This window comes from Strix aluco, chromosome 22 (assembly GCF_031877795.1).
Source record: "Strix aluco isolate bStrAlu1 chromosome 22, bStrAlu1.hap1, whole genome shotgun sequence".
Taxonomy (NCBI): domain Eukaryota; kingdom Metazoa; phylum Chordata; class Aves; order Strigiformes; family Strigidae; genus Strix; species Strix aluco.
The window spans coordinates 2,214,715-2,229,940 of record NC_133952.1 but is presented as its reverse complement, the minus strand read 5'-3'; the positions used below and the strand labels follow the sequence as shown (position 1 = coordinate 2,229,940).

At 42.2% G+C, this 15,226-nt stretch overlaps 1 protein-coding gene across 2 annotated transcripts in view; it reads left to right on the top strand.

Moving 5' to 3' along the window:
- Positions 1 to 5,236, top strand: part of SKI (SKI proto-oncogene) — a 141,304-nt gene extending 136,068 nt beyond the window's left edge. For both annotated transcript variants that reach the window (XM_074848466.1, XM_074848465.1), the window contains exon 8: positions 307 to 5,236. In XM_074848466.1, the coding sequence (XP_074704567.1) occupies positions 307 to 495 (189 nt within the window). In that variant the 3' untranslated portion in view covers positions 496 to 5,236. The remainder of the gene's footprint in view (positions 1 to 306) is intronic.
- Positions 5,237 to 15,226: the final 9,990 nt, after the last annotated feature.

Here is a 15,226-nt window from a genome sequence, read left to right as displayed (position 1 = left end):
ACCTACTGAGTATCAGTGTGGTTTATGCCTTTCTTTTTTCTTACCTTTTCTGGGCGAAGTCACTGCACACTCAGGCCTCTGCAGTCCCATTCCTGCCCTCCACAGTCCAGCTGCTTAGTTAGGAGGTGAAATGGTGCCAGTTAATTGTCACCGCTCAGTCCGAGGCCTCCGGCGTCCCCTTGCCCTCTACTTTGATAATCTCAGGGCTGGAAGTACATGGTTTCATTACTCTGAAAGTCTACAAAATCACAATGGAACTGAAATACTAAAATAGTTCATTATGTTTGTTCCTGTGCTTTTCTCTAGATTGAGGACCTACAGGTGAAGCTTCAGCATGCGGAAGCTGACAGGGAGCAGCTCCGAGCTGACCTGATGCATGAAAGGGAGGCTCGGGAACACTTGGAAAAAGTAGTCAAGGAACTTCAGGAACAACTGTGGCCTAAATCAAGCAGTCAGCCCGGCAGCGAAAACACAGCGAGCAACATGGAGAACTAAAGCACCACCACCTCGTCTCGTACACACCCAGGCTGGCCTGTATGCACAGTAAGGGAGGACGTGTGGGGTACGTGTGTAAGTGCATGTGTGAGTAGTTGTGTCTTGGCACACAGACCTAGGAATATGGATTCGTAGTAGTTGGAAGGCAAATGTTACTCTTTATAACAGAAGCACTGAATTACGCCTCTTTTTTTTCCCAATCCATATAGCACAACATCTTACTGTGCCTATAAAACACAAAGTGTTTATAAACAAAATACTTTTAAGTCCACAGCAAATTTTCTACTGGCAAACTCCAAGCAAGCAGCATCGTCCAACTAAAATCAGAGTCAAAGGCGAGCATGGCCGCGTTTTTATGTTGCCCTTCTGCCTGTTGGGACATTTTGGAATTTAAAAAACAAACAAACTTTTCTTATAAGCTATTTAAAATAATTCATTACACAGACTTGGTATTAAAAAATTAACAAGATTTTTATAATGAACCTTTAAAAGCAAAACAAAAGAAACCTTCGATGCACAATTTTTAATGACTTGTTATAGGCGCTGGGATTCTTCACGTAGAAGCCCTCTGGTGATGATGCCATTTCATTAGCAGTTTTCCAGCCATCTAGGAAGCCATCGCAGTTCTAAGCCCGTCACGGGGTTGTATGAATTTCGGAGTACTTTTCAAAGTTGATTTTTTCCTTAGCAAGAATTATCTTCATTTCCTGTCCTGAACACAAGAAGAAAGGAAGATGCAGGATTGTAAAGGGGGGGAGGGGAAGAGGTATGCTTTAGAATTACAAACCCAGCCTTACAGACTTCCGTGTTTGCAACTCACGTCATCTTTTCTAAAGACATCTTCATTAATTGATGTGTTCAAAAGACTGACTTCATCCAAGAGCACTTCAGCTTTAGGAAAAGACAGATGGAAATAAAAGAAGGAAATGGATGATCTGTTAAGTTGGTTGAGAAATAAAGCAGAAGACATACACGTTCTGAAGTCATTCTGAAATCTTTACTTCAGCTTTCAGTTTTCTGGAAAACTCATCTTTGTTGCACCATCTTACCATAAATTCAGTATTTACCTGCTTTTATTATGAACTGTCAGTCAGGATTTCTGTGCCCAAGGAGAGTGCAACATCACATTACCGGATACTACAGAAAAGAAAACAACATTTTTGCTGCTGTGAATAAGCCTACATCGTTTTTAAAAAAAAAAACAAAAAACTTTTTTGTTTTTAAAAAGAGAAATTACTTTAATTTTGGGATCCAAGCCGCAGCCCCGGAATAAAAATGCAGCATGCCATCACATTGTCTTATTGTTGGTGTTGTTGTTGTTGTGGTTTTTTTTTTTTTTTAAAAAGCCAAACTGCACTTTGTCAGAATCTTACTCAGCATTTTATTCCATATTTCTAAAGTTTACAAGTTGAGCATTCTCGAGCCCACGCTGCCAAACCGCCGTGGCAGTCAGTGCCCCGTGAGCCCGCGTCATCACGGCCGTTTCTCAGGAGGACGCAGCGGGGAGCGGGCGCTGCCCAGCGTGAGCTCCCCGAGCAGAGCGCTGCGGGGGCTCCGCGGGGAGCGGTGGAGACGCTCCCGGCAGCGCTTCACAAATAAAGTTGGTGCTTTCCTGAACAAGAGGGAAAAAAAAAAAAAGTTATTTTCACCCACAAACACTCACCTCTTGTACACTCAAGCTTATCAGCATGAAGTGAAAATTTGATCTGGGGCTGCAGATGTGCCTTCCAGCTCATTTTTCCCCTCAGCATCTTGTATAGGCAATGCTGACACTTTTTTTACCTTAAAGAATAAAAAGAAAAAAAAAAAAGAAAACCCTATGCATCATCATACACAGAAGTTATTCTAAACGAAGAAACATATTTCCAGTAATCTTTATTTGCTTTTGGACATTAATGCAAACTATGTAAGCTTAAAAATTATTTCCCAGTAGACAGAAAGCGGCTTCCAATCCTAAAATTATAGTATTTACTTACAGTACATTAGAGAGATTTTTTTTTTTTAAACAAGAGCTGTTTGCTTGAAACCATTATAATAACCATTATAATAACTGTGAGCATTAACAGAGAAGTTCATATATATGTTTTAGGTACAAAAAGAAGAAATATGAAAGGAGTAGAATTACTGGGACAATGTAAAACTGTTGGGAGCAAGAAACAGTGACACCAAGTAAATGACATGAAACTGTCCGTTCCTGCAGGGGTTTGCCCTTGTGTTTGGGATGCTGGAGACTGAGTCTAGGTGCAGATCTCCTCTTCTAAAGTGCAATGCAAAAGGAATTTTGATTATGCTTAAGCAGGTTTTTTTAATGTGGTTTGTTTTTTGTTTTTTTTTTTTTTTTTGCTTCTTTGTATGTTTTTTTCTGCGATTATTAAATCATATGCATGGAATTAAAATCTCTGCCATACATATACTCATTAATGGGCATTATTACTGTCTTATGTAAAGGGTTTATTTTGTTATGCAGTATGCATAAAAATGTTCTCAGCCTTATGATTTCCAGATCTGTGTTATTCACTTATTTCTTCAAGGGAAACTAAATAATTTTAGCCATAGTTGATCATTGTGCATTTCAGAGTCTCATGTGCTACGCTTCACTGCCATGTTAAGAAATTACACATAGAACAAATGTATTCCCACCCCCACTGCCAGCTGCCTGGTAGCTTTTTACTTTCTACACTTTGTTTGGGTTTTTCCCCCTGATCTTTGATTGTCTCTCTCCCCTTATGACTCACCAGAAAGCAGCAGCACGGCCACCTCGCTCTGTGCTGTCACAGGGAGAGCAGCCCCTTGCCCGCAGCACGTGACCTAGTTCTTCCTTCTTGTGTGTCTGGGGAAGGTACCGAGGCACCAGCGCAGCTTCTTCTGTGCGCAGGACACTTTTATCCTCCAAAATCAGTGAAATCTGCATTTTTTTCCAAGGAAAAATAGAACAGTTAATAGTCTTATCAATAGTCTTGTCAACCAACCAGCATCTCCTGCGCTTCACACGTAAATGGGATGAGATTCACAAGAAAGAAATCTCCAAAATAAAGTGACAACTGTTGTTACAAAACCACAGTTTCTTCTTCTGCCACACATTCCGGTAATTCTGTCAAGTGTCATATATGACATTCACTTGACACCGTCTGAGGGTAAGACTTGATCACATTTGATCCTTGGGAGCGAAAACTTCCTAGTAAAAACATTTCTGTAAATTAAGGTTTAAAGTCAGTAAGATTAAATAAGGTGCAAGAAGAATGGGAACAACGTTCTACACCAGCAGTTAATCAACAGGAGAAGTTTACAGGATCGGAGTCTACCTTAAATAAAATGTATTTAGGAAGGACAAAATTATCAATAAAATCTTAATTTCTGCAGAATATATAATTTATTTCTAATTCAAAATTCCCATGCATGTATTTTTAAAATTGTCAGGAGATGGCCACAGAGACACTAATTCTAGAAAACGGCTGTCAAAACGGTGGGAATCTTCAGAGCAAAAAAATGTCGTGGAGGTGCTTACGGTGAGGGAGTTCTGTGTGTAATTTCTTGTGTGCAGCACGTCAGCAACCCCCCGAGAGCCCGGGCGGGGGAATCGCTTCTCCTTCGGCTTCCCGCGGAGTCCCGGCCGCATTCCGTTCGCGCTCCCGGCCCTGAGTGTAGGAGCTGTAGAGTCACATCTTCTCATTTCATCTGCTCTTTAGTTTCCTTTAAGAAGTTAAAAGGGAGAAGAGGTGTTTCATACAGGCTGTTGACTCTCCCTGTACTTAAAAATATATTACTTAATACTTGTATATTCAGTTTAATTACTCATTGTTTCTATTACTGAAAGAAGACTTAACGAAGGGAAAAAAAACCAACAGCAATAACATTCATATCTATGGAGCAGCTAACTAGTATACATAATATTCTGCTTTTCAAACAGAACTAGCCAATGTAAAAAAAAAGTTAAAAAGTAAATTCAACATGTAAATACTTTTTTTCATTTTACACTGTTGTATTATAAGTGTATATGGTGTTTACTTTTTCAAAACTCTTTCTTACCTGGTAGTTGTCTTGTTTTATGAGTTGTGTTTTTAACTAAGAAGAACCTTTGCTGTCTGTTAGGAAAAACAAAACAAAATCTTTTTGCAAGTTTTAAATGTGGGTTAACCTTTCTCCATCATTTGCATTTTATTTGTCCTTATTTTCACTGTAAAGTATTTTATTACCAAAAGGTTGATTCTCTTTCCATTCTGCCCTCTCATCAGTCCATGTGTTTTAGAGAGAAGTTTTTTGTTGGTTGGGTTGTTGTTTTATTTTGGTTTTGGTTTTTTTTTTTAAATCAAAAGAACTCACAGAAATGACATTTTTTCAATTGAAGAAAAATAAATCTTTACATTTATAATAGCCAATAGCATTTCAGCACATTTTTGTTATCCTGGTCTCTCCTATGCTGCTGCTAATGACAATATTATGACTTACTCTACTATTCTAGAACTATTTTTATGTAAGTAATGTATGCTTTCTTGTTTATAAATGCCTGATTTAAAAAAAATAAGAAAAAAGCTTGGCATATTTATCTATTTCGCTGTGTACCTTGATAGTCCTTTTCCACCCCCTTTTCCACATCCCCTCCCCTTGAAGCAGATAATATTGTAAAATAAAGGACTTTATGAGATTATGTATGAAAATAGCTATGCTTATATACCACAGTGACTGAATGTACAGTGTATAGACGCATTACCTAAAATAAAATTGTTTGTCCAGAAAAAAATAACTTGCTATGGCATGTTTGTTGAGTTTTCTGTGCTTGTAGCTGTGACCTAATCCTTCAGGACAGGCAAACATCAGAGACCCCACAGGTGCCCGAAAGAGGGCGAGGTGCATCTGTTTGAAAAGTCAGGACTTCTCAGTTTTAAGTTAAACACCACAAACTTCGAGAAGCTCCTGTACCCGCTCGCACACCCGGGAGCGATGCCGTCGCGCGCCTTGCCTTCTCTTCCCAGGTCGCACACGTAAACGTGTCTAAAGCACCACCACGGGTAACAGCAGCAACAACGGAAAACGCCGCCTTAGGCCAGTGCTGGAAGGGAAATCCGGCTTCTGAGAGTCAGACTGAAAAGATGCTCCTGGGCAGGCGCCCTGGTGACCCCGGCGAACCAGCTCCAGAAGGGTCGGAGATGGGTGACGCTGCTCAGTCCGCCGCGGCATTGCCAGGAGCCAACAGGCCGCGGGCCAGCGCGGGCACACGCGCGCTCAGAGGCTGGCGGGGGCCCCTTGCAAGGCTGAGGACAGAGAGAGTTACTACTCCATGTATACTTACTGCTCACACGCTCAAGGGGTATTTTATAAAGCGTCTCCAAGCCCATCTCCAGTTTTGAGATCAGGTAACTTACCCCCACACTCATCCTCTAACAGACACCCCCCACTGATAACGAACCCGGTTGTCTACAGGTGGAAGTAGCATTAAATTCTCTTAGATGTTGGCGGGAAGCTCAGATTTCCTGCCCTGTTTTATCTTTTCTGGCATACCAAAGCCAAAACCCAGAGGCACACCAAGAGCCCGAGGCTGCGCGTTCCAACAGCCCCTTGTTCCCGGACAGCCCAGCGCTAAGCCTCTCTGCAGCAGCATTTAAACAGACCATCGCTTTCAGGTCTGCACGCGACAATATTGTAAGGAGAATGGAATTTAATTGCAAACAACGCACACCACTTTGTGGGGAAATTCTAACAAGGGAGTGAAATTTCTTTTTAATAGTGAGAATTGTAAGCATATAGAAGTTTGCATCAGGTCAGAGAAAAAGAAATACAAGAGGGGGGAAAATGTAAAAAGCAGAAGATGGAAACATATGTTAAAGTAATTCTCTCATGGTTTTCTGAGAAATGGCTGCAGAATTTCCACAGCTCTGGTACATTTCTTAACATGCCCTTGTAAAACAGTGGAAAAGCCAGAGAATGATCGAACAGCTTAAAAAACCCAAACTCTACTTGCTATTTGTGACTCACAGCAGCCTTGCTTTCCACGGGGCTGGTTTATTTCCTGTTTCTACCACCTGGGTATTAACAGTGGGCAAAGCCAAGCTGAGCTGCTGCCTCTTTCTCCGAGAAGGTGAAACCTGTGCAGCGCTCCTGGCCTGTCCCACTGATACAAAGCTATCGCTGTTTTCTTCCGACATGCCCCAAAAGTTCACTCCTCTGCTGGCTTTTTCTTCTCCCCCCGCCCCCTTGTTGACAGCAGCAGCTGTAAGCCAGCCTTTCCTGGGGATGGGAGACTCCGAGCGGAGCCAGCCCTCCCTGCCGTCACCTTCTGCGCCAGTCAAACCAGGGGACCTTTGCTCCCAACCATGCTGGAACTCCAGGCCCAGAGTCTGGAGCCTCGTGTTTGAGGATGAGCTGGTAGAGACACGTCAGCGTCCACGGCCACCCCTGTGGCAGGTGGAGAGCAACACCCCTCCCGCTCTCAAAATAGAGCCCAAAAGAAAACTGTGAAACATTTAACACTTTGATCCTGTCTTTTCTGCTGTAGGGCTCCTGTTCCCATGCTAAAGAGTCTTTTTTGCTAAAATCTCATCTTGTGGCATAATGACAGCCCTCGAGCTTCTGGCACCTGTATCGCTTTCTCCAGTGCTCTGATCCCTTCTGCCGACAGGCAGCACAGACCTGCCCGTGAAAGCAGCGCTCAGTACCAAAACCACTTCCTACCCCTCTGTGACTCAGCGGACACTTCAGAGTGTTGGGAATCAAAGAGATCATTTCATTCTCCTGCGCCCGACAGTGAGAAAATCAAAAAAAAAAAAAAAACAAAAACAAAACAAAAGAAATTGGTGCGTTTGCTGGAAATGAAGAGACATTTAGAAGCCACAACAGCCCAGGAAGTGTCCTGGGGAGCAATTTGGTTTTGGAGCAAAAGGTTCCTATAACAGCTTGTTGACAAAAACTTCCCTTGGAAAAAATTAGAGAGAGTAATAAGATGATGACAAAGGGTTAACAGTTAACTTCACACACATTGTATATAACATCTTGACACAATTAATTTGAAAGCTACAAAGAACTCTGTCAAAAGACCATGGGCGAATTGACCCAAATTCAGAACCAAGGCCGAGTCAGTTCCTGGAGGTCCCAAGAAGCGAACAGAGATTAGGAACCTGCAGACACTACCCGTGCAGCCGGGCAAGTGCACAGAACCTGCCCAGCCTTTTTGACTCAGGCTTGTGTGTTCCGCATGTCTACAGCCTTAAAGAGTGGGATGCAACTGCATCAGTAATTCCCGCCCCCAAATGACTATCAGCAAAATGGTGTTTTCACCCATTTTTGGGACCAAGTGGAATCAGAAAGCTTTTAGGTCTAAACACAGGTCCAGATCCTCCACTTGTAAAAAGACCTTGTACCCCCATATCCAATTCATGCACATCCTTTCACTTGTAAATCTGTTTCTATGATTTTGGTTTCTCAAATTAAAAACAAAAGTTCAAATAACTTTCCTCGATTGACAATTATCTTCTGTAGTTGAAGTACACAGCTGACAAATCTTTTAAGTTTTCTGATATAGTTAAGCAATACACTTCAAGTAACTTTGTTCCACAGATTTTCTACACAAAAAATAGGTCTGAAGAGACCAGATTGCCAACTACTTTCAGGAAGACCAGCTGTATTTCTGTCAGCACATAACATCGATGTTTTCTCAGAAATTTTTAGTATCTTTGGAAATACCCCGTTTTGGAGAAAAATGGCTTTAAAGAAAGGAAGATGTTGTCATATCACAAGGGGCAGGAGTCACACTCCTAGCTCTTTAAAGAATTCACCAGCTCATTTTCTTAACTTGAAGTAGTAGAATTCCTCCAATTAGGAACATGGGGAAAAACTTCCCACTTCATTTACCATTCTACTGCAAATCCATAAATTAACTCAAATTCACATAAATACAGTTCCTACTACCCCCACACTGATAAAAGAACACTTCAAAATCATTATGCAAGGAGACAAAGACAAGATACAGATTTTTCCAGACCACAAAAATGGCTTCAAGCAGACTCAACACCCAGTGCTAGAACCGCAGTTGTAGGCCAAGGTTTGGTACAAGAAGCCCTTCCTGGTAGGAGAAGGGCCATTCCCCCACAAGAAGGGGGCGTAGCTTTGCCACTGCAGACAGGACTGCCTCTGTATCGGCCCTGGCGTGGTGTCAGTTGCCAACGCAGGTAAGAAGGCCATAGTGCTTCCAGAGCTTTCAAAAGAATTTAGGAGTAAGCCTTGTTTGGTTTAGTTTCTTTCTAAAGTTAGCTGAGGCTAACTTGGAAATAAGGCTTGGCCTCACACATGGAAATCTCTGGTGCCTGAATCCAGCTATCCAGTAGGACTGGACACCTTCCTTATTCTTGGACTATCCCTTCTCAGCTATCCCAAATTTCTCTGGCTACTCTGTATTCTAGAAGCCTTCGTTTAACTGACCTAGATTACAAGCACAAACACACAAAGAAAAAAAAGAAAAAAAAGTGTTTTTTGCATTTGCCTCCTCCACCGTGCTGAACTCAGTCAAGACTTTCAGATGGGAGATGTGTACTTGAGATGACTGTCACAGATCCCCACGGAGCTATGGGTAAATTTCGGCAAAACTTGAGAAGACCCATAAAATTATTATGTCTTTTTTTTTTTTTTCTTCTAACTGGCTTATACATAAAACCAAGAATCACACAAAAAACCCCCAGAGCTTCTAATTTGCCAGCTACAGCTGTGTATCTAGGACGCCAGTTTAATTTGACATTGTAAATTAGGTGTTCAGAAGTGGTTTGTGAGTCTAAACAGACAGCTGGGGACACACTGAGAAGAGCTGTATTTTCCAAAGGCATTAAGTCAGGTGCCTGTCAGAGAGTTTCTTACTGGGCAGCAAGAAATTGAGATGTCCAGAACACTCATAAAATGCTTTTCTTCTACTCCATTTTTCTCACCTTTTCTGGATTTTTACAGTCTTTCTTTTGGCAACCTGCCTCCACTGAGGCAGCTGCAGTTCATGCACAGGTCACCGCTACCTCCTGCCTTCCCCAGCCATCACCTGAAATGCCCATTTGCACAGCCCGGCCGCAGCAGGACAGCTGCTCTTTACAATACAGGGCAAGTTACAGATGGTGAAAACAGGAAAATGAAGCAGTTTCTTCAGCATTGCTTGTTCAACAATTAAACAAAGAGTTAATGAAGAACTGTTACTCTGTTTTGAGGACATAGATCCATAGAAATTCTTATTGCCTAACATGTTCTATTAAATCACACAGCACTTGTGACTGAGGAACCTGCCTGTGTCTAGAGCAGCACATTGCACCGAAGAGATGAGCCACTTCTGGTGTTACTTGTCAGTGACTGACTTTTCATGCTATTCCTGTTACAGAAACAGAATATAAAACCAGATTTGGATTGATAGGTCTTAATAGCAGAGGCTGAAAACATCTGTCACCAAGGCGCTCTGAGTGCAACAACACATATTGGTAGGAAAGACCAGTCAAGCTGCCTTGTGTTTATGATTAAGGGGGTAACAGGGTTTTGAAAATCCTAGTTACTCTGCCAGAATAATTTTAATTTACTTAATATAAGAACCAAAATACTAGGAATCAGACAGGAACCTACTCAGTTGAACACTTTTGAGTACCTCCAAAACCAAAAGCGCATTCACCTTGCCACTGCACTGACTGAGTATTGGCATGACATTTTCTCCTTCTACATCCTCAGAGTAAGCTATGTGAAGGGAACAGCACTGGAGGAAATGTTTTTGCATATACTGGCTATCAAGTTGTTAAAAATATGTTTTCTATATTGCAAGAAGTCCTACAGGTAAGTTCACTACTGGTCAATCGACTGGTTGTTACCTATTTTCACATCCCGACCCTCTTGCCACCATCCCCGTTCGCCTGGAACGAGGGGTCGCTAAGCTCGTGGGCCCCTGCAGACCTCCGGGCGTTCTCTGGTGGGGAACGTTGAGGATGCTGAGCACCTCAGGCAAGCTCCTACAGGGAATCCGAATGGCCGCAGAATGAGCACAGCTCAGTAAGCTGTAGCCCAGTCCACAGCCAAAAATCCAGGGATCCGTTCTTCCCGAGCACAATAAAAATAATTTGAGATCAATTGATACTCTGAGTTCAGCTAAAGCTGGCAACGTACACAGAAACCTGACCCATGGAACTCAGTGTGCTTAAGTACCCCTTGAGTTCAGCTTAATTTCACAAAGTAGAAATAGTTAAAGAGTCTAACACAGGCCCCAGCCCCCTTTGAGCTCAGTTCTCTACAAACGCTTAGTGAGCTACCTACCGTTCCTACCCCAACAAACTTTCATTCAAACAGGATCAACAAAGAATAGGGGGGGGGAAATCAATAGCAAAGTGAGCTGAAGTGACCCAAGCTCCTAGCTGCTGGAGATCAGAAATAAAAATCAAATTTCCTGAGGCCTGAAGTAAAGAGTCTTCATGTCTTATTCAATAGCTTATGTTATTCAGCCACCAGGAAAAAAAAAAACACCACCACACACACAACACAAAACCACACACACACACTCTTAGAGCTGCTCATTCTGAACGTGGTACGTACACAGTAAATTAAAATCCTTGTGTGGAGCACAACTGAAAGAAATGGCTACAAAATACCAAAACTAGGATTCACCAGCAGCTCAGTGCTGCACCTCCATCATTTCCATTTTCCTGCAAGCAGCACTCCTTATTTATACCTAACAGATGGAGCAAAGCGAAAACTTAACACGTACGTAGCAGAGTAGAGGTTCGACAGGGATTTTCGGCAGAAATGATGGGAGCCCTTGTTACTGCCCATGGTATCCAAACCACACTTTTTACGTGCTCCCACGTTCGTTTGCTGAAAGGGTATTAAAGAAATACATCTTGGCACATCTGCAAGGAAGGGGTAAAGCTTGCAGAAGATGATAGGAACCAGGGAAGCAGTAAAAACCCAGGAGTGTCAGAGTTAATGATGATATGTGAGTAATCCAGTTATAAAGGCGCTGTCAGTAGGAAGAGAGCACAAATATAATAAAACACAGCTGTATGACGTACACTCCTGTGGAATTTTTATTAGATGGCTTATGTGCACTTTAAGTATACCTGACTGCAATGCAAATTCCCACACACTTTTATTTGGGAGGGAAAAAAGTTTCCACAGATCTCAGTGCTGAACTGATTTAGTTGAATTATTCTACACAGTATCTACGGGTTTTCTGGCTCATCTTTTTGAATTTACTTTTTTATTTGTTTTCTGCTGAGTCAGCTCCTTAATCTGGAACCTTGAGAATTTCATGCTTTTAAGTACCTCCCCAGAGCCTATTCTGGCCCAGCTATGCTAGTCCTCTGGCCCTTCTGCCACTTATCCTCAGTGACCACTCTTGTATCTCCCATATGTGCGAACTGTAAGAGAAAAACCCCATAGGACAAGGCGAAACCTGTATGGGTCAAAGGAAAATGAGGTTTTACTGCTTCAAAGGAGGTCAGATTTGTCTAAAACTTGCTCATTTCTGTAAACACCATAAAGCCTATAAGCTTGTGTGATCATCATTATTTTGGGAAGAAAGCTTACAAACAGAAATTTATAAACCCAGTTTACCTACTTGTTGTTCTGAGTTCATGAAACAAGAGTGGCTACATGTGCTGTCAGCAGGACTTGAGCTGCAGAAACTCCTTTATTGGCTAGTTGTTAAAAAATGGCATTAAACCCCTACCTTTATGTGGCCAAGGTATAAAAACAGGTACCACACGATGCATTAACAAAGCCGTTGGCCACGCAGCCCACAGGTCCAACTGATCCAACCAGTACAAATGCATCTTTCTTGCAGCATCCCAAGTGACAATCTTCATGCTGTTGTCTGCATGGATCATTGTTCTTATTTGTTCATACACCAAGTAGGAAGCACCTACCAAACACCTCCACAGATGTACTGGTGGCCTTTGCAATGTCAATTGTGGGCCCAGGAAGGGAAAGTGGCATTTTGCAGAGGGTAATACTGTTAAGCACTCCTAAGTATAGCTCCTGGACTGCAACATTGCCTTGCAAAATGAGTAGCCAGTTAGACATACAGAAGCCAAACATACTTTACTTACCTCCCCAACCCATAAGGCAAGTGAAGTGAGAAGCAGATACACCAATAACAGCAAAACACCAAAACCCACAGCAATGTGCTATGTTTCCTCGCATGTTAAAACCCCCACCCAAAACCTCTGTAGGCATCACCCTGCCCCTGAACTCAAGGCCCATGGACCGTCACGAGATCTCAGTGCTGGATTACATGCGATGCTGCATGACTGTGTTGCCAAAAGATTCAACACGTGTCATTTTTAAGTAATAGTTTTACTAGTTCTGCCTCTGAAGCGTGCAATTATTGTACCTTTGCTTACATCACCACAGTCGCTTCCTCTACAATCCTTTGCATGTAAAAACTGGGATGTGGTGAGCAATGAGATACTTTTGGCTACACCAAAAAAAGAGAAAGAACATGGAATCATACGTTAAGAGCACAAGCAGACACAAGGTTCACAGCTGGAACCGGTGCTACCAGGTTACAGGTTCTGTACGTTGTTAAGTTCTGAACTCCTCTTGCACACACGAGTCCTGCTGACGGGACTGGATGCCTGAGGAAGAGCAAGCGAGAAGCAAAGCGTAGCTCCCCCATATGCCTTGCCCATGAACCGGGCTTACTATAAACAGATTCTCTAGGCTCTGACTCTCACAGTGTGTAAAGCAGGGATCCCATGCTGCTTAATTCAATTTGGCAGATAACATTGGTGAAAGGCATTGATTTCTTCCCTCGCTCCCCCCTTCTCTTCCATCAATTTTCCCAGATAAGAAGCCTGTGGCTCAGCCCCTGCTGGTGACGGATGCCTTGTAATTGCTTTGAATGGATTATCACCAGACATCTAGCAGGCATTTACAGAGCTACAGCTGTAATCAGAAACACTCTCACCCAGGAGAAGGACTCTGCGGAAGAGACAGCTGTCTCTGTGCCTCTGCCTTGCGTCTCTGTTCTTCTATTAAGCCTAACTTTATTTATATTCTTAATACAGTAATATTGAGGGCATCCAACTGAAATCAGGGTCCAGACGGGCTGAGTGCCATTTAAGCTCTAAGAACCTTTCTCTGCTCTGACAATGTGTCGTACAGCTCAGGCTACAAGAGGATTGTCCTTCCACACTGCTGAAATCTTGCATTTGGCTAAATAAGTATCCCCCCATATCAGTGGGTAACATCAGCAAAAAATTGGGAAGTCAAAAAATACATATTCTGTTCTGGCAATTATTGGCTAAAAGACTTTAGATAGGAGACTTCTGTTCTTGCTGCTGCTTACTGCTGCTTTTCTCACTCTGCCTAGACTAAACTGTCAGTAGTTTACAAAGATCACAGTGACATTCTAATTTGATATCTGGAATTCCATTTGTGTAGCAGGGGGTGCAGAAAAAAAAAAAAAGAATAAATAAGTGTAAGCCAGATTGTTACATAGGAACAAAGTTAAGCAATTTTATCTACTGTATTTTATATTAATTTTATACAATTATACGTAGCTGCCCAATACCAAGAGGCAGTAGATGCATGTCCGTGATGCTTAAACTGAAAATTTGATCAAAGTTATTTTGATCTGCAAAGTTTCATTAGGGGTAACATGAGGAATAAGCCTCAAAACGCTTATCTGATTGTTCAGAAATTAAATATTTACAGTATCTGAGTATGATCATAAATACACATCGATCCTGCACCACAAATACGCCATTAAAACTTGGCACAAAGATACTCACACTTGGCCCTCTTTCCAGGAGCTTCTTCAGAGGTGCAAACGCCACACGGAAAGGTCACAGGCCTCTCCCTATCACCACCTCCCTTTCCTCCGGCAGACCTTCTCCCCTGAGCAGAGAAACACCCTGAGAGGGCTCAAGAGGACAAAACTGATCCCGTTCCACATTTTCTGTCACTATTTGGAAGGTCGCATTCACTGGGGTTTCTTCCTCCAACACAAGTTTTACAACAGGATTCCTACGTTATACAACAGAAACCATGCATTCTCTTCCTCGAAGAAGCAGGACTGAGACACTTGTTTTCTTGATGTGTAACTTTTTTTAGTGCTTGTGCCACACTGTCAGTCCTGGTTTTAATTCAGTCACTCATGAAGCATCTTAGTTTGGTCAGTCTCTATAGGACATTTATATGGGCAACAGTACCTTGAGAGGAAAGGTTTTCATGTTTAGTACAAACAGTACAAGCTTCACACTTCCAATCCTTAATTCCAACCAAAAACCAATTCTACTGTGAAACAAATTTCATCTAACACTATGTTCCAGCTCAGAGCTCCCTCTGTTATCTTTGAAGACAACGTGAAATCTTTTGTGGAGCAAACGAAGAGTTGCTGTCAGTCTGGTGTTTGGATCATCAGTGAGAATCCTCCCCTGCATATGCCATACCTACTTGTCTAACAAAACACTGAAGGGCCTCATTTTAAGTGATGCTAATTTCCCAGAACTGCAGCAAACGGTAACTTCGAATGTTGCATAGTGGTTTATTACAGGAGCAGGAGACAATTAATATAAAAAGGGAGCTTTTTAAAAAATTTTAAGACACAACAAGCAATATGAAAATCCTTTACAATTTTTGCACCTTGAAAAGCAGAATGAAGGTGGGGGAAGAGGGACAGTGGATTTGCTACCACACGTGTACAAACTGACTGCAGGGCTTGTGCAGCTGGGAGATAATGTGCTTTGCAGGTCATTGGCTCTTAAGCACTGTGTTATCTCTCTGTAACATA